Genomic DNA, 20,371 nt, shown 5'->3' with positions numbered 1-20,371 from the left:
CTAGGGTTTGTATCGATTTGAGGAATTGTGGCTTTCTATGTAATTTTTTTTCAGTGCACTTCAATTACAAATTCAAGCGTTATATCTCCTCCCGGTATCGCAAATCGTAGTACGATTAATTCGAGAAGCATCGAAATCCTAACGTCGTTTCGATAGAAGCAAGAACAATATGTGCCCGCAGAGTCTCTCTTCTAAACTAATTGCGAAATTGAGGGGACACTCAATTGAAATTTGCCATTTTTCAAATGATACGTAATCAATTAAAATTATATCATAAGAACCGTACGATCAGTTCCTAATATATTTATGTAGTTTGCATATTCCGTGTACCGTCCCTTGAAATGTCACCCCTCGCTGCTGCGTCGTTCACTCAATTGTTTCACACAACTTTTGAGTCTTTATTTATTCAATGCGTCTCTGTCAATCTCGTCGCAGCAGCGTCTAGGATCCAAACTCAGACATGGAGCGGATGAGGAACTGGGGCTTAACGTGGTGGTGTGTGCGGGGAAATAGCATCAGTCTCAATCGAAAGGTCTTTGTACTCGCTTTTCCGGCGTCACTGACAGGGGAGGATGTTTGATTTCCCATCTTGTTTATCGCATGTATCGTTTTCCACGGTTGGAGTCCGGATGGGATGGTAGGTATATCCTACTAGTAGTAGTACTAGGGATGTAAACGCGTGGTCCATAATTTGTTCGTTGACCGTAGACGTCTGGTTTCGCAAATGGCAATGATGATGATGATGATGACGATGGAATGGTTAAGGTTACAAAAACTATCAGACTGCGTAGAGTTAGAGGAAATTCTCATTTTAGGAACGATTCAGGACTCCCTCTTGCACACATGTTCCTAGTTAAGACAGTCGGCAGGTTTAATGGATATTGACTGGCTGTTTTTACGGTTCTATACTTTCAGTGCTGACGTCAAAAGCAATTGAAATTAGAGACCGATTAAGTTATGCAAATGTAATAAAAATTAATGGTCGAACATTAAAATTAATCTCTTCAATCTCTTCTCTTTGATGTGTATTGTCTTCTGTCTCAAGAATATCGAAAAAGCTCTAGAGTCGGTCGACATTGAATCACAATATCGAAATTCGCATATATACATATCTTATTTGGCAAGCAATCTGTTCTTGTGGAAAGTAAAGCGATATTTTTAATTTTTTAAGCTAAATTTTTCACATTTTCAGAGTTAAAATATTACATTTCAATGAAATCAAATTTATAAATTATAAGAAAGGTCTTTTCACAATAATTGTTGGATCAAATGCCTTTTTCAATAGCACTTTTAATTTTCAAGACCTTTCAGTCTTCGTAATATGATGTACTTAGTACATGACTGTAGTTTAAAGAATGTTTACCCCTAAAAAGAAATAGTGATTCGCTTTCCAATCGCCTCAGTCTGAGGGTTTTTTCTTCGCACCATTGTTGCTCCTAGCATGAGACCGGATGAGACAGATTTTCCGAAGTTTCTCCGACAACGACGACGCAGACGACGACGATGATGATGATGATTACTTCATTGACGGGTCGTAGTACCGAAATTGGAAACTTCGCTCACTTCATTCTCTCTCTCTCGCGTTCGCTCTCTTTTCCGTCTGGGTTATTCTGCAAGGTTTTTCCTGCTGTCTGTCTGACAGACGGGATGCAGTCGGTACATGAAGATATACCTCTACGTGCACGTCACGAGATCTAGAAACCGACGGCGATGATGATGATGCTGATGATGATATCTGACTGCGGTCCCATCAGCAGCTGGTTCCTCTGTGTCATAGGGCGCCTAGTCACTAAACTCGATGTCACTAGGAAAACCGTTTTCCAGTGCCCGTTAGTTTTCCATCAGCTTCCGACGAGTTCGGTTGGGCAATCATCTTCCTGCATCTCGCGATCGTTCGCAGTTGAGTAGTGATCCTGTAAGGGGCTGAATTTTTTATATTAGGTGTGGGCAGCAACTAATGGAAGCTCGATTATGTAAATAGTGCTCTAGCTACTAGCCAAGCAAACCGCGACTCTAATGCAATTTTATCGGTTTTATTCAACTTGCGTTACAACGCTTGTGTACATATAGGGCGTCACGCGATTCGCAGTCGTGCATTTTTTATTTTTTGTTTCGCTGCACATTTTTGGGTGAGAGAATAAAAGACTTATAGCCTATACGTGTGTATACAGCTGCCGACAGTTTTTGGTCCACCGAAAAGTTCGTCACGCGTTCGTCGGCCATCCGCCGACGTCTTCCAATATTGATAGATCTATCTGCTAGCCCATTAGGGCAAATCTCTCGGTCTTGTATAATATAGTGTTCTAGTGCCGTGAGTGTTAATGAAAGCTTCAGCTTAAACTATTCGCGTGTTCTGTTAAAATCAATCATTTTGACATCACCATCGTGGCGCTCTGTCCGTCTCACTGTCTACCAGCATCAGGAACTAGTGCGATTTTTTTCATCGGCACAATCGTAAACGGAAGAGAATCACAGCGAAATGGTGCAGCTCAAAGTTCAAAGTCCTCTCGTCGGCAAATTCGTGAAGCAGTGGGGACCCTCCCTCAGCGACTGTCTGGAAATCCGGGCCAACTTCCAGAAGGGGCTAGCCATTAAAGGCACTTGGAAATGTGTAAGTACATACCCTAATGTCCGCCATGGACGACGACGCACGATGACGACGGCGACAACGACAAAAAAGTATTATCCTCTTTAGTTCGGCGTCTGTTCGCAGCCGATCGTCGTTCGTGTGGTATACTGTTCTCGGGGGGTCTTCGGGAATTATAATATTTGACGTTTAGGAATGCGACTCTTTTTAAAACACCCTGCAGAATATCACAAAACCGTATTTTTTATTCAAACCATCTATCTCAAAAAGCAGTTGGAACAAAATGGTACACGAACGAATGACTGTCTGCGCACACGAAAGAAGTGATAGCTAAAAATAAACATTTCGCGTGGTGCAACATTAGTTGTTTTTTTTCTTGCAACTGGAATTTCGCAACGATTTCCTCCCTTGAGAAATATTGCTATGGGAAAAAGGGTGCAATTGGTTTTCAATTTTTGTCGTACGGCAAGACTTCCCGAATACACTAGCTCTTTTATCCCCTGAGTAATCCTCAAACGTTCAAGTTATTTTTTTTTAATTTGGTGGATGTCGCCTCACTACTTTACTACATTTTTATAATTATTTTTGAGGTGGGTCATCCAATGATAATTATTTTGAGACGTATTCGGTAACAAAAAAAAAACAATATTGGGCATTAAAGGGTCAAGTTTACCGACATCAAACTAAACATCAAGTTAGGGGTCCTTTATGTACTACGTTGACAGACGACGGTCACTTTTATCACTTCCTCGGCCTTTGTGGATTATTCAGTGATATCTTCCGTACCTATAATTACAAGTCAGTCTTGTAGCACTTTATCCTATACACCATGGGACAAATATGCGGTCATTGGCACTATCTCCCTTTCACGATGTCAATGTGGATTTTTTAGGTAAATATAAATAATGAAACAAAAAAAAACTTTCACAAGCATGGTTATTAAATAAAGTCCTGAAAATTATCCATATCCATTTCTACATTTAAAATACATGAATATGAGAAAATCAATGCTCGATCGATCTTATTAATGCGCTTTTTTCAATTTATTGTAGGAGATCCTCTTCCTCAGAAGGGATTCATTTTCAAGATCGCTAACTGCCATTCGAAGATCGGTAGTCCGCTTTCTGCTTGTTCACTAGTAGAACTGTTTATTAGTTTGCAGGACCTAGCAACAGTATTTTTGAATGGGTTTTCTATGCTGCCTGAAAAGCAGATACTGTTTCAGCAGACATTTAAGATGTAGCTAAAAATGTTGAAGATTTCGATGATGTGCCATCTGTTTACAGAACTGGCAAAGAGAAATTTGTTCTTGATGTGTACATATTGTGGTTTGTATATTTTCTGTTATTTTGAGTTATATGAGTCAAGTCGAAAAGAAAAAGCCTTTGAACTCGCCTCGCCACCACAAGAACACTATAAGGAGTACCTGAGAAGAAGCTTCTCCAAGTATCAGACGGACGGATTTTAATTCTCCGGATTGCGGCTTGGAATTTTGCAATTTACGCATGGAGTGTTAAGTCGTGTAGTCGTGCTTCTACTTTATCATATTCCATATCCACGGGTATCTTGATTTCAGCGCTGTCACTCTCAGGCACATGTTTTAGGTTGTTCTGCTTGACATAATATGTTGAACGATATCAATCTTAGATGGTGGAATTGGGTACGTAAATACGTACGTAAATACGTAAATGTTTTACCGCGGCAATATTCGGTCAAATAGCACAAGACTGGAAGTCCACTACCTCCGTATTGGGTCTGGGCAGCGCTTTTTCGTCAATTTCACCCATGACGGCAAGAAAAAGAATAACGCTGCCTTTGTTCTCGAGACAATGTACTTTAGATCGATCGACTGTTAGTTATTGTACACTTTGACTGACATGAATGTAAATGTTAACTATTTAAGTCAATGATGAAAATTTGTAGTTTGTATCTATATAATAAATGAAAGACGTTACCCCACCCTCCTTCCGCATTAGGGCATTGCAAAAAAAATTTTTTTTTGAATTTTAGAAGGCCCCCCCTCTCATATTGTGACAAATGTCAAAGTAAGCTCAGATGCCAAATTTCACATCATTTGGACAATTTTAAACCCCCACCCACTCCGCTTGAAATTTTTGAAATTGGTTATATGGGATTATATGGAGGAAAAATATATTAAATGCTATAACTTGTGAAGTAGCAATCAGAAAATTACAATTTATACCTCCTTTTAAAGTAAATAACCTTAGTATTTGAAGGAAGACATTCCTGTTTCTAGACAAATAGGGGAAAGTGGGTCATTTTGGCCTCAAAATTCCCTATTTTTAATAATTTTTCTGCTCCGTGATGTAAATCATACATATTTTGGAGTTTTTCTAATGTGAAAAAAGTCTCAGAAATCGAACGGAACCTTTTTGACCTTTGTCCGAATACGGAAAGTTGGGGTTATAGGGCCTTTTGTCATTAATATTAAATTTTATCATTTTCTCGTGCATATATCTCTATTATTCTTCAATCAATTCTCATAAAATGTACTTTTGTTAAACGTGAAAAATCCTTAGGAACACAATAAAAATAGATTCGTTATCGGTAAAATTCAGAAACATCAAATTATCTGATATATAGTTTCGATTTCACATTTTTATCATAAAATTGCACATATTAACTCCATTTAACAACAAAATTCTTATTAAATTTACTACTTTTAGTGTAAAATACGCTTCCGGATCGCATGAGAAAAGTTGCCATCCTGGAAAAATAGGGGAAGTTGAGGTATTAAGACATTTAACGAAAAAAAAATGTAATTTGTAGAGTTATGGTCCAAAAATTTGATGTTTCTGAATTTTACCGATAACGAATTCATTTTTGTTGTATTCATAAGAATTTTCCGCGTTCAACAAACTACATTTATTGAAAATTGATTGAAGAATAATTGAGATATATGCACGAGAAAATTATAAAATTTAATATTAATGACAAAAGTTTCTATAACACCAACTTCCCGTATTCGGACAAGGGTCAAAAAGGTTCCGTTCGATTTCTGAGATTTGTTCACATTAGAAAAACTCCAAAATATGTATGATTTGCATCACAAAGCAGAAAAATTATGAAAAATAGGGGATTTTGGGACCAAAATGACCCAGTACCCCACTTTCCCCTATTTTTCTAGATAGAGGAATATCTACCTTCAAAGACTTCAAATTTCAAGCGAAGTGGGCGGGGGTCTAAAATTGTCCAAATGATCTGAAATTCGGCATCTAAGCTTACTTTGACATTTGTCACAATATGGGAGGGGGGGCCTTTGAGAATTAAAAAAAAAGTGTTTCTTGCAATGCCCTATCCGCATGCACAGGCGTGGACTTGTTAGTTTGAATTTCTGTAAACATTTAATCCTTATTTATTTCTTTTTATTGGCTATATTTTTTAGTCTTTTTAAGATTTTACTGTATTGTATTTTTACTTATTTTGCCATTTTGACGTTTTTTTATTTTCTGTCCTTCTTTGGCGCTGTTGATTTTTTGGCCCTTTTTTGTCTTTGTTTGGCTTGTTAACATTTTTTTCCTTTTTTGTCAATATATGGCTTTTTCCACGTTTTTGGTACTTGAAATTATTTCTCCTTTTCAGAGCTGATCCTTTTTCTTGTCTTTTTGATATGTGATCGTTCATTTTTAGCATTTTTTTAACTTGTTTGCCACCTCCTTGTCTTATTGCATTTTTTTTTATTTTCGATAGTTTTGGCTATTACTTGACGTTGAATTGTTCAGTCTTTCATCTTTTCTTTCCAATTTGCTTCTCCTTTCCTGGTCTTCGTTAGCATTATTAACCTTTTTTTTTTATCTTTCTTGTTTAGTTAATCTTTTTTTACCTTTGTTGACCTTATTTTACATTTTGTAGTCTTTTTTCGTGCACTGAATATTAAGCTTTTTTATGGTTTTCTTAGCTTTTAGTGTTTTTTTAACCTTTTCATCCTGTCTGATCTTTCTGTTTTTTTCTGGTCTTTTTGGCTTTTTTGACCTTTTTGTTTTGGTCTTTTATGCCTTTTTGAAGTTTTTAACCATCTATGGCCTTCTTCAGCTTGTTTGGTCCATCTTTTTTGTTTCTTTTTTACTTTTTTGTGTTTCGCCATGTTGAGTCTTTGTATTGATTTGCAGTTTTCTGGTTTTAAGCGTTCTAACCGCTTTCTGATATTTTTATCGTGTTCCGCTCTCCTGGCGAATTTTGTCTAACTTGTTTTTTATATTTTCTAACGTTTTGAAATGTTTAGATCTTAATTGACTTTCTTGCTATTTTGTCTTTTTTGTTTTTTTTTTAACTTTATAGTTTTTAGACCTTATTAACAATTTTTGGAATTTTTATAATTTTTATATTTTTTCTGTTCTAACCTCTTTATGATCTTTATCAATGTTGAACGTTTTGTGCTTGGGTTCAGTATTGTATTTATTTGGAATTTTAACATTTACTTGCGCTTTTTCGGCTTTAATTCTTTAAAATTTTAGCATGTTTTCTTTTTTGTTGACATTGGAATTTTTGTCCAATTGGAAAAATTAACAGTTCGAAATTGGCCTAATCGACCTACACAAATTTTTCTTAAGCCGAGAAGTTCTTGAAGCTACGTAGAAAAATCTTGAGCTTCTCTTTTCTCTATGCAAAATTCGGCTTCACGCTCTTCGGTGTAATGTCGAATCGACCTAACATTTATTGAACCTAATGTTCATACGGCCTAATATCCATACGGCCGAATGATGTTCAGTTTCTCTTTGTCTTGAATTTATTGCAAATAGCCAAAAAATGGACAGAGTAGACCTTTGTCGCAATTTAAACATAGTAACACGAATGACTTTTGGCCTAGTGACGTTTGGCTTTATGCCCGAACACTTTTCTAACGTTGCTACCGCTTATTTGGAATGTAGCCGCGAAAAAGTCGGACAAAGGCAGCAATAACATTTTTAAATGGAAAAGAACAGCTCATGTTTTAAAGAAGGAAAAATAGACTATAATTTTCTAGGCTCGCATTAGGTACATGAATTATGTGATAGGCACTACAATACGTCGTGGTAGGGAATGATTTCCGTGATGGTTCACTGATGCCGTATCAGAGGCCCAACGTTAGGTCACAATGTAAGCAAAATAGTTTGAAAGGACACACCATTTTGTTCAGTCCAGTGCGATTTCCATTAAAAAAACTTTGCTCGCCGGCACAAAAGATCCTTTAAAAGACCAGTAGAACCGGACATGACAAACTCGAATCGGTGACAACACAGTCGATCTCAACTTTCTGAACGGGCATGTAGACGCGGTAGTCCTTCATAATAGGCTTGTCGCCATTAACGTAAATTGAATATCACAATTCTGAGCTTATCTGCACGAACTTACGAAATATCTATTACGGCTGAATATTTCTGCGTCAGTTTGTTCGAAATCTTTAGAAAATCTTTAGATATGGTCAGACCGACTTCAAGGTGTGTGATTTTAAACGGAAAGTAGGAGTTGTGATGACGAATCTTATTCGACAGCCCAAATTGTCTCCTCAATATACTGGTCTGAACCCTTTGCGACGCAGTGGAACATGTACGCCCCATCTACTTCTCCTATGTTTTTATTGGATTTCTAGTTAGCGTTGACATATAAATACGAATTCTTACTTTTAATCAGCTCTTAGGAATGTAGGGAGTACAAATAGCACGCAAAATTATGGGAATTTGTTAATTACTTATTAGTTATAAACAATTAAAACTCGAAAGTCTCATTTTTTGCAATAAATTCGGCTGTGTCTGAACTAAATGCCCTAGAGATCTAAAAAAAATTAAAAGTATCTCAAACATTGAACTAAATAATAGAATTTTTCGTAGGTCAGTTTTTTCGAAAAAAAAAATCAAAATATGCAAAAATAGTTTATTATTATGTTGGTCTATAAAAGATTCTGAGAAACAGGGATAACTTCTCAACTAGCATAAAAATAGATTATGTGGTTTTTGAGGTCGCTGATTACGATTCTGATAACAGAATTTGAAAATTCAAAATGGCGGCTGCATAATGGTGGCCACTTTTTTACGAAATTTTGTGAATTTTGTTACAGTGAGCATCAAACTCGATTTACGAGAGTTCTAGGGGTTGCTGATTTCGATTCTGATGTCAGGATTCGAAAATTCAAAATGGCAGCTACACAATGGCAGCCATTTTTTACGAAATTTGCAAATTTTATTACAGTCAGTATACAACTCGATTCACGGTTTTTTTTTTGGATTTTGATTCTGTTATTATAATTACGAAATTCGACGACGCTTAGCTTTGCTTCGCGGACCTCCTTGTAAGACGTTTTAGGCCAATATAAAAACATGAAATTTAACCAAGCACAGTCGCCATATTGGATCCGGCTCTTTAAATTTTCGACGTCAGAATCAGAATCAGCGACCCCGAAAACCCCCTTGTAAGACGTTTGAGGCTAATATAGAAAAAACATCAAATTCAGCCAAGCACGGTCGCCATATTGGACTGCCATTTTTGCCACCTTTCATGGCATTCTAAGACATTTAGCATCCAAAATATGAATTCGATTTTTGAATATTAAAGGGCCCTTGGTGTTTCGTAACTGGTAATTTTTTTGCGCCATGACAATTTGCGCGACCCCTTAATCATGTCTGATTGAGCTGACACTTTGAATAAAGGCTTTTTTCGAAGTTCTAATTCTTCTGAGGTGCGTCTGGTTACAAAATTCGATGTTTACCCATACATTCCATTTGCACCCTAATGTACAGTCTCCAGAATATATATTCACTTCGTCATCTTCAAACACCTAACCTCAACTGATTTCATGGATACACAAGATTGGCGGCTGGAATTTACCTGAAATGAGCGACAGTTAAACACGAACGAACTTCGGTCGTATCTTTTGAAGATAAATAGGGTTTTTCGGTATTTTTACAATTTTTCAAACATCGGAAATAAATGTAATGTAAATGCCATCAAGACTTTGCTTGAAATAAGCTAGGTAGTTTCAGTTTTCTGTGTCGCTTAGTTACCTCATTGTTTATAAAAGTCATATTATTCGAGATTGAAAAAATAGTTAAAATTGCTCCGACTGATGTTCTAATTCTGCTCAATTTTCCTTCGGTGTATTTCGCCTTCTGTGCACATTGTTTCAGCAAGTAATAAGCTTGATGACGTAATTCACAACGACCTTTAACCGAAGGTGTCCTGTCAAGCCAGTAAAAGCTCGTACCTATATGAGAAAACAGTAACGTGAAATTTGCGTCGTCATAATTCATGTCTAAGCATACTAGAATGTTTATTGTAGTTTGGCCGTGGTCTTTTATTTTTTATCAGGCTCATTGAAATATGCATCTGTTGTATTTCCTTCTTTTCAACATGAGCCGTTCCTCATTTAAAATTAAAAAAAAAACTTCGCACAATTGTTGTTACCAGCGAAGGATTCTTCTAACTTACATATTTTCTCTGCGATGATATGAAATAAACTTGGTTTCAATTTAAGCTTGGAATAAATTAAATTCTTACAGGGTGGTGACCCAATTTGATTAACCCCATGCTGTTTTTTTTAAGTTGACAATATCGGGATACCGATAAAATCGACCTTTTTACATATTTTTATATATAATGTGAGAAGAATGTACTCAAGAGAAGAATTTTGTTACACGTTTGTTTTCACTACGAATATTGCAACGAATCAAGAGCACGAATGTTTTAAATTTTCCGAATTCGTGGTTGAGGTTTTATTCAGAATTTAATATACATACGCATTTGTTTTAATCAGCTATAAATAATCTGAATAAAAGTTTCTGGTGAAACTTGTACTGTAACAATTTAAATATATTTTTGTTTTGCTAATCGTCACATAAAATATACCTAAACATGCTTTCTCGAAATAGTAGGCGTTTAGACAAACTAAAATTCCAGCTACGTCACTGAACCGAACCGATCAAGTGCGCGCCATTGTACAGTAACACTTTTTTCGCACAGATTATTGTATCACATGAAGCATACCCAAAGGCGATTTCAGCAACTGCGTGATACACAGCTATAGCAGTGTGACCGTTTGCTGCCAGCAGCATTTGTTTGTTCTTTCATCTCTGCTCACGTCGTTTGGAGACCGTAGTTGGCATATATTTTGTACATTGGACATAACGTTGTTAAATTTTTTTGTCCCATTAAATCTACAGGTATTGTACTTTTAACTATTAATGTTTGTTTCTGCTTTGATTTGAACAATTTTTTCAAACCCAATTGCACTACCTTCTCAAACATGCGACGAATTCCTTGAAAAGAAATCGCCTCATCTCCACCGGAACTTCACGGACAACACTGTAGATTGTAATCAAGTATGTGCATATTGGTAGAGCGAATGATCGCGTTTGCCTCGCGAGATATGAAGATCTTGAATGACGCGACTACCAGTACTTAGATCGCTGCTTCTGATTTGTTGACATTGGTGATAGATTCGCTTAAAGAGTACAATGCGGAAGTGCGGTAAACGCGTTGTTTATTTCTCGACCTATCGGTTGAAGGATTAGTTTCCAAATCAATCCAAACAAAAAGCCCAATTCCCATCACCGCGTGTTACATCTTTTAAATGTCATCAGCTTCGACGCCGCCTGCCGAGGTGCAGTTTACTATTCAAAGCTTTCAGACTCAAAGCAACATGAAAAAAACGCCCATTTGCGACGTTAGACATTACACTGGAAGCACGTGACTAAAAGTGAAATTTATGCCACCGCTGCTGTCGTCCTCGCCGTCCACTTTCCTCCCAGCACTCCGTCACGATCCGAATCTTTCTCATACCTACTGTAACGAAATGCACTCTATTGGAAGCGGCGGCGGCTGCGACGGCGACGCCACCCGTTACTCGTGTGCTCTAAAACCGCGATATATAGTAAACGAAGCGTGGCGGAAAACCACAATGCATTGTTTTTCTGCATGTTGGTGATTTTTTTGCCCTACACTCAATGCAAAGGTTTTATGGTCCGGTCCGTCTAAGTTTTTGCCTGTACTTTTATATATGTAACCAAATATAAAGGGGGAGAAAGATTGCTTGTAAACCTCACCGAAGTTACGCGTTCAATCTTCGAAACCAATTTAACTGGGTCTCTAACAAATTTAATTAAACTCAGTATCGAAAATTACAAGAATTGATGGTGTTTCGCGCAGGAAACTGCATGCTTAGATAATACCTGCTCCGACGTACTAAATGAACGAATAGATGCTTGGTCAAATGTGATCATATTCTTCGATGTATGCGATCTACACCACACCGTTTTCCACCGCACTAGTTATTATTGTTACTCATCAGACCGAGTCGAAGGCTGCTCACCTCCATGCAAGCCAGGCACGAAGATCTCATCATGATCTACTTTACCCTCCAGTAGAACCGGATCCCGTACAGGAAGGAACATCACGATCACTTATGTTTTCCGTTTGTGTATGTGTTTCACGCATTTCGATGAATAAGGAGAGGGGCGAGGTAGATCTGATTAAACTCGCATTATAAGTCATTAGCACGCACTTGGCTACTGTATCGAAACCTTGTCTACACTTATCTCGTATTGTGTTGGATTGTACTGGAATGGGGCACTGGAATGGGTGTGTTAGTTAGGGTGGTTCAATTGAAAATTAATCAAGAAGATCGATCTAGTAGCTAAATCTTTTCTCTCGCGGAATTTGTTTCATCTTCCCTATAATTTTCAGGACCACCCTTACACACAAGTAATTGATGGAGCAAGTGTATACGGCTTGTTACAACAGCCCATTGAGCCGGTAAAACAATCTCGAGATCTGCTCTCACCGGGTTGTAATGGGACTGTTTGAATTAGTTTGCGTGCGAGTCAAGTAGAGTGCATCATCGTACCGAACATTCATCAGAGTGTGGTTTTTGATACAATTTTTGCAATTGCAATCTAGGCGACAGTAGGCACTGATGCTGACTTGGGCGAAGAAGTTTGTTGATCTTAGGTTGCTCATCGATAGACCCTCGAGTAAGGGTTTGGATAGATTCGTTCATGATGGGTGCTATATGAAAAGGTTTTTCTTAACAATTGAATTAGTTGAATAATTTCTGAAAAGACAATAAACGGTACAATTCGTAACAATCTAAAAACAAAAGGCTAGAACGCATTTCCATAAACAGATAAAGGAATTTAGCTTAATAGTTGGAATATTGATGATTTGCTGGTTATACTCGTTTCGCTAGCACTTCGGAAGTGTTTTCTCTCAAGAAACCCTGATCAGATTTTCGAAGCATCGGGCAACGTTCCTTTTTGTTCTTCCCTAGGATGTTCTCATATTAAAACCTCTATTCCAAACAGTTGGAGGGTCAGAAAAGATTTCGTTGACCGGCACACCTCTGAGTTGATCTATTCCCAACAGAAGTCATTGATACAAAAGATAAGGAGGTTTTATGCCTGCTGGAGAGGTTCTCGTTCCAGCGTGAAGTAAAAAATTAAACTGCATTGAAAGAAAAGAAATTCGAATCTTAACTATATAAAAATGCAGAAAAGCACAATCTTGGAAAGTTTGAATTAATTATAATGCATATTAATACTACATAAACTATTATAAAGTTAAACAAATTAAAGTGGTGCCGTACTTTGAATAACGTCAAAGAATATAGCACAAAAAATAAAATAAAATGAGGCAAATCATAAAATAACAAAATATTAAAAATGAATACGGCTTAAAAAAATAAAATGAAATGAAAAAATAACGAATCTTATTTAAATTAATAATAAAGTAACTTAAATAAATTAAATAAATAAAATAAAATAAATCAAATTGTCACGTCTCTTCTGAATCTTTACGGACAAAACTATGCAGTTAATAATAAATTACATTTGTGCAAATAAGATCAAGTTTGGCTTGCGAGATACGCAAACGAGTATCCTGAAAGGCGCGACTATCAGTACTTAGATCACTGCTTCTGATTTGCTGACACTGATGATGATTTCGGCGGAGAGCGTAAAATCCAACTTGCCGTACATTTGTTGTTTATTTCTCGAATTTTCTATCCTATCGACTGCAGGATTAGCTTCCAAATTAAAGCAAGCAAAAAACCACAAAAATTTAATTTCTTTAAGTTCCTTGTTCATTGAATATCGATCGAATAAAAACACAAACATCTGACTCACTCACAGTTAGCGAAAATAAAAATAAAAACAAAATAAATAAATAAAGTAAATAACATGAATGAAAAAAAGAAATGAATAAAATGCCCAAAGTAAACAAAACAAATAAAATGAATAAATTAAAAATAATTAAAAAAATTAAGTAAATAAACATAAATCCGATATTTTTGAGTTTAACATGTCTAGAAATTGTTTTAAACTAGGTGTAATTAACATATAGTTATAAGACTTTCTGATTATCTGAACTTTTTTTCTTTTTAATAAACCGAATCAGTTTAATTATTCTTCTTTAGTCCTTATACATAACTTCATAACCCTTTCTTACTACATTTTTCATCTATAAGATAAGAAACATATGCTCAAGAAAACGTTTACTCTAATTGAACTTGGTTCGTCTGCTGAAGACCAGCAGACGAATTTTCATGCGAGGCTGAAAAAAAAATTAAGTGAAAAATCTGACAAAACTGGCGGCGAAAAATGCTCAATAATCATTTTGTTGTAATAATGGATATCGCTTTTGACTTTATTTTCAAACATAGGAGTCATATTTACTATATTTTATGGGGACGTGCATAGCGAATAAAGTTAAAATTGTTGATTTTTGCTATTATTTCATTCCATATCACATATTCTTATATAATTAATGTTCTTGTAACATTTATGATGTCACAAATTGAAAATAAAAGCTTTGAAGGTAAGGTTCCATTTTTGGCATGGTTCCAGTTTTGGCAACTGAAAAAAATGTATTGTTGTCAAAAACTGAATCCTACTGTATTTGTACTACAACTTCAACTTCCAAAAATACCAATATTGATTGGGTTGTAGCGAATTTCGCGAAATCGGAAATCGCCATCTTGAATTTAAAAATGGCGTCAAAAATCAATTTTTGGAACCTACTCCTTAAGATCATTCCAAAAACACTCATATTGACTGGGTTATAGTGAATGTGGCTAACCCGAAAGTCGCCATTTTGGAATTCAAAATGGCGTCAAACATCTATCTTTACCACTCGTCAAGATCATTCCGAAAATACCCATATTGCATGGGTTATAGCGAATTTCGCTAAACCGGAAGTCGCCACCTTGGATTTCAAAATGGCGCCAAACATAAATTTCTGGTACCTACTCTTCATGACCATTCCAACAATACCCATATTGCATGGGTTGTAGGGAATTTCCGCTAAACCGGATGTCGCCATCTTGGATTTCAAAATGGCGTCAAACATAAATTTCTAGTACCTACTTGTCAACACCATTCCGAAAATACCCATATTAATTGGGTTATAGCGAATTTCACTGAACCGGAAGTCGCCATCTTTGACTTCAAAATGACGGCAAAATCAATTTCTGGCACCTATTCTTCAAGTCCATTCCGAAAATACCCATATTGATTGAGTTATTGCGAATTTCGCTAAACCAGAAGTTGCCATCTTTGATTTGAAAATGGCGTCAAAAATCAATTTCTGGCACTTACTCTTCAAGTCCATTCCGAAAACACCCATATTGAATGGGTTATAGCGAATTTCGCTAAACCGGAAGTCATTATCTATGATTTCTAAATGGCGTCAAAAATCAATTTCTGGCACCTACTCTTCAAGACCATTCCGAAAATACCCATATTAATTGGATTATAGCGAATTTAGCAAGACCGGAAGTCGCCATCTTTGATTTCAAAATGGCGTCAAAAATCAATTTCTGGCACCTACTCTTCAAGACCATTCCGAAAATACCCATATGGATTGGGTTATAGCGAATTTCACTGAACCGAAAGTCGCCATCTTTGATTTGAAAATGGCGTCAAAAATCAATTTTTGGAACCTACTCTTCAAGACCATTCCGACCATACCCATATTGATTGGGTTATAGCAAATTTCGCTAAACCGGAAGTCGCCATCTTTGATTTCAAAATGGCGTCAAAGTTCAATTTCTGGTGCCTACTCTTCAAGTCCATTCCGAAAATACCCATATTGATTGGGTTATAGCGAATTTAGCAAGACCGGAAGTTGCCATCTTTGATATGAAAATGGCGTCAAAAATCAATTTCTGGAACCTACTCTTCAAGACCATTCCGAAAATACCCATATTGATTGGGTTATTGCGAATTTCGCTAAACCGGAAGCGAATCTTTGATTTCAAAATGGCGTCAAAAATCAATTTCTGGCACCTACTTTTAAAGACCATTCCGAAAATACCCATATTGATTGGGTTATAGCGAATTTCACTGAACCGGAAGTCGCCATCTTGGATTTCAAAATGACGCCAAAATCTATTTCTGGCACCTATTCTTCAAGTCCATTCCGAAAATACCCATATTGATTGAGTTATAGCGAATTTCGCTAAACCGGAAGTCGCCATCTTTGATTTCAAAATGGCGTCAAAATCAATTTCTGGCGCCTACTCTTCAAGTCCATTCCGAAAATACCCATATTGATTGGGTTATAGCGAATTTCGCTAAAACGGAAGTCGCCATCTTTGATTTCAAAATGGCGTCAAAAATCAATTTCTGGACCCTACTCTTCAAGACCATTCCGAAAATACCCATATTGTTGGGGTGCGGACCTTAAGGAATCTTCCAGACCCGTCTCTTCCATCTTTCCGAAAATCTTCTAAGTTTTTTGCATTCAAAAGGATTTTTTGCCAAAACCGTGTTAATGGCGAAATCCGCGCAAAATAAAAACTGCCAAAATTCTTCTAAGTTCTTTGCATTTAAAAGGACTTAGAATTTTTTTCAGAAGAAAGTCTAAGTCTTTTGTATTCAAAAGAGTCTTTTGCATTCAAAGTATTTTTGCAAAAACCGCGTTAATTGGAAAATCCGCGTAAAAAACCTCGTAAAAAAACCGCGTAAAAAAAACCTGGGTGTACACGAAAAACTTTTTCCGCGAAGCGGAATGTAATTCCTGATATAGCTTGAAAGCATATGAAAGTACCTTATATAATGAGGAAAGCTCTTATAATGAACATGGCATATTTAACATCGTCTGAATTTGATTGAATGTTATCAGTGTAATAGCCATTGTGTTCACTTAATTTATGGAACGAACATATAAAGTTCCGTGCATCAAAAAAATTATGAATTTCCTATTCGCAAAGTGTTTACAGTGAAGTGTTCGGAAGCAAATTGGTATGTTGGATATATGTTTGGATGGATTGAACCATTTTTTTTTCGATATTTTGGATTCAGTGTCTCACAAACTGGCAAGATGGTGTCAGATACTGTTAAGAAAACTTCGAAACGCAAAATCAAACATTTTTTGAATACTCAAAACCCAATAATGCTTCAGTGAAAAGAAAGGCAATCAGTGGGGCACACAATCTATGGATAAGTTAGATATCAAAATGATTTTTTTCGTCCATTGAGTTGTTTATTACACTATTGTACAAAATTCATTTTGCAAAAGATTTTGGTATTTTTTACCGTTTGTCATTGATTAAGATCAATGCAAACTACAACGTGGCCTTATACCAGAATCCTTATATAGGAAGGTCCTAGCATGCGCCAAAACGAAAACTGCCTCTACGTTCGCATGTATGGCAGTTTCTACGGTAGCGTCTACGTCATCAATATCACGTTTTACAGGCTGTCTCAGTTCACTACCACTAACAGCTTTGACGCATGCTACAATCTTGTTTAGAGGGATTTCGACCCTATTCCAAACTTAATTATTTCACAAATTGATCGGCACTTCATTAGGTAACTGGGCAAAACTGGAAGTTGAACCCAAAACAACATCCAATGGGGAAACTTGCTCGAAAAATTCTTGCCACAAACTTTAAATTGAAATTCTTACTTTTTTCAAATTACATTTTTTGCATCGCAGTAGCAGTCGCTAATGTACCAACTAGCAGGCCAAGCAGATTTGAATTGTAAATTTGGTTTACACACTCAAAAACAGACTGCGAAACGTGATGCGAATTGAGCTATCGGCCAGTGGTAAACACATCCCCGTCCCTCGCCATCATCGATGTCATTTCGCGTAATGGACAGTTGGATCGGTCGGTCTGGAATGGGGTCTAGCGCACATCTTACCCTGATTTTACCATCTATACTGGATTGGTTCACGTAATCACAATTTCTGTATATTTCCATCAACTCACTCGTCGTCAGCAACTATGAACTAAACAGGCGCGGCGGCAATTGGTCCAAACAGCAACAACTACGATGGGCCAACAAATCGAAGAATGTGGCGTGATGGGATGGGATGGGAATGATGTCATTCATGGTTATCCGTCACCAAAGCCACAGACTCCGAACGTCGCACCCACACTCTGGCTCGAACGGCGACGCCGACGACGACGACGACCAAAGAACCGAAAGTAACATAATTGTGAATCTTCGCGGTCGCGCCATTCTTTTGCGGTCATTGCGCGAGAAGTGAACGCATCACCGCCGGAGACGGTGCCGGAGCCTATTGAACACTACGACTGTTACGACCGCACCGTCGCGTCACCGTCTCAGCACAGATTTCCCCGTCCCCCCACCTCCATTGACCCGAGCACAATCCGCATGTCAATCCTTGAGTGACGGCTCTGGAGAAATAGCAACTCAAAATGTGGTTCCGCTGGTTCTGTGCACCTTCGTTTGTCGCGAGTTGTGGCACATTCTCTGCTTCCCAAACGAATGGCTTGCTGGCCGGCCGGTCGCAACGCGCTCGTGAAAGTGTACAATTGAGACAAATGTGGCCTTTTTGGTTGAAGCAGTTTTGGGCACAAATAAGGCTTCCGGATACCTTGCCGGACAGGCAATCATCAGTTATGGACAGGGCAAGATTTGGGGGGAAACGAGAGGGCTGTTTTACGGGGATATCGATCCTGTTGGATTCCGTTCATCCAATCCTTCTTCTTACTGTTTTGTTTCCGTAATCCATTTTGTTTACGGTCGATTAGGAACCAACTCAGAAGGCCACGAAAACTTGTGGAACTAGGTCGATCAATCATATCTCCGGTACTGCATGTCTGATTAATCCACTCAATCACTGCACTTGGAACAATGTTTAATGTGAGAATTGACAAATTGAAACCACTTTCGTTTGGTAAGGTTTCCATTTTTGTAAGCGTTTTTTTTTTATTTTAGTTCCATATTGGAAGTGTGTCACCGACAGTGAAAAGCGGAAATCATTACTGTGGCGGCGGCAATGTTCTACTTGAGGCCTACCGGAGTGTGACGATTGACAAGCGAAGGAAACGAAACCGGTCCTGGGATGGTTACTCGTAGATCTTAGCGTTAGTATCTATGAGTTGCCTCACCACGAGCGCGCTGCTCATCGAGTATGAACTGGTTGGTTGGTAACTAAAAATAGAGATAATTGTTAGTTACATTCGTTCGTGGAACTGGTTCTGTGCGCTAAAGTAAAAGTGGTTCCCCAGTAGCAGAGTGTGTTATTCGCATTACGGGGAGCCATGGGAATTGGCGCTTCTTTTGTATTTATCAATCCAGTTAATCACCTACTAAGCTCAGAATAAAAGAGCTTGTATTGCAGAATGCTTACAAGATTTAAAAAAAACGTTTTATGATTGGATCCAGTTATTTTTCCGGAATTCGGTACTTAGAATCAAAAATTGTTGGTCTGAAGCACCGTATTCCGGATTCGGTTTCTGGATATCCTAAATACTCCCAAACTTCCCATTACGCTTTCGTTTCGGTTGCGTATATGTCGATTCGTGCCGCTAATAGTACTCGTAGATGTTTCAGTCATTAAGTCATCACCGAACCTATGCCAATTTTCGCTTTTTTCTAGTTTTCAACAAGATTGTATTTTTTGATTCCAGCATCGCATGCTTCCTGAAGTGAAGTGATCTAGCTTAATCTATAATTTTTAGGAAATATTTATACGCTGAGAGCTTCTCCGTAAGCGGCTTATTGAATGGCTTAAGAACTGCAACCATTTGTTATTTGCTAGCATAGTCAAGTTGTAATTTTTGTTGAGAGCAACACAACGTTTTTTGGTCTTTGCCGAAGCAATATTTTGTATCTGACAGCAAGATATTTGCTTGAAACCAATTGATGAGACGGAACAGGGTCATTTTCTCCAATAACTTGCAGATACGGGACAACATTTCAACCGACCGTTGCAAGTTGTGATCGGAGGCTAGATTTCCTGGTTTTGGACTTGCCTTCAATCATGCGGGAAGTTTGTGGAATAAATTCAAAAAAAAAAGCTGTCACAAAACTAGAGCCCTTGAACAAGATTAGTTGGATTCTGTATAAATTCGCGGTATTCTTGTAGCAAGACATGAGAGCTAGAAAGAACTCCACCTTTGAAAACGGTAATTTGTTTGCTGAATCCTTTCCAGCGAAATCTGATACCCAACGGTTTGAATATTCCACGTTTTGGTTATTATTGTACAGATTGAGCATACGATGGCTTGATGAGTGAAACATACGTCGTATGTTTCACTCATGAAGCCATCGACAAACCGGTGCCAATAATCGCGTTTTTTGGCGAGTATCAAGCTCTTACCATTTGTTTCCAATATCGCATACTTCAGGAAGTCTTTATAGGCGGTAGTCTTCTCCGTAAGAGTCTTCTTAATGCATTCGAATAATATCAAAATCGAAGAAGTTTCTCGAGATAACCATGTTTTTTTTAATATACAAAGAATATTAGTTTTTAATTTATTTTATATATTTTATTTTATTCAATTCCATTTATTTTATGTTATTTATCTAATTTGCTTGA

The 20,371-nt window shown here is 37.4% G+C and overlaps 1 protein-coding gene across 4 annotated transcripts in view; it reads left to right on the top strand.

The window, feature by feature from the left end:
- Window positions 1-20,371, top strand: part of LOC131688421 (leucine-rich repeat flightless-interacting protein 2) — a 109,856-nt gene that overhangs the window by 45,007 nt on the left and 44,478 nt on the right. Inside the window, exon 1 of one of the 4 annotated variants that reach the window (XM_058972700.1) lies at window positions 2,452-2,611. The exons of the other annotated variants lie outside the window; for them this stretch is intronic. Coding sequence (XP_058828683.1) covers window positions 2,480-2,611 — 132 coding nt within the window. The 5' untranslated portion in view covers window positions 2,452-2,479. Of the gene's footprint in view, window positions 1-2,451; window positions 2,612-20,371 lie in introns of those variants that run through there. 4 annotated transcript variants of the gene reach the window in all.

Source organism: Topomyia yanbarensis, chromosome 1 (genome assembly GCF_030247195.1).
Source record: "Topomyia yanbarensis strain Yona2022 chromosome 1, ASM3024719v1, whole genome shotgun sequence".
Lineage (NCBI taxonomy): Eukaryota > Metazoa > Arthropoda > Insecta > Diptera > Culicidae > Topomyia > Topomyia yanbarensis.
Note: the sequence above shows the minus strand (reverse complement) of the source record. Positions and strands in the feature narration are given on the sequence as shown.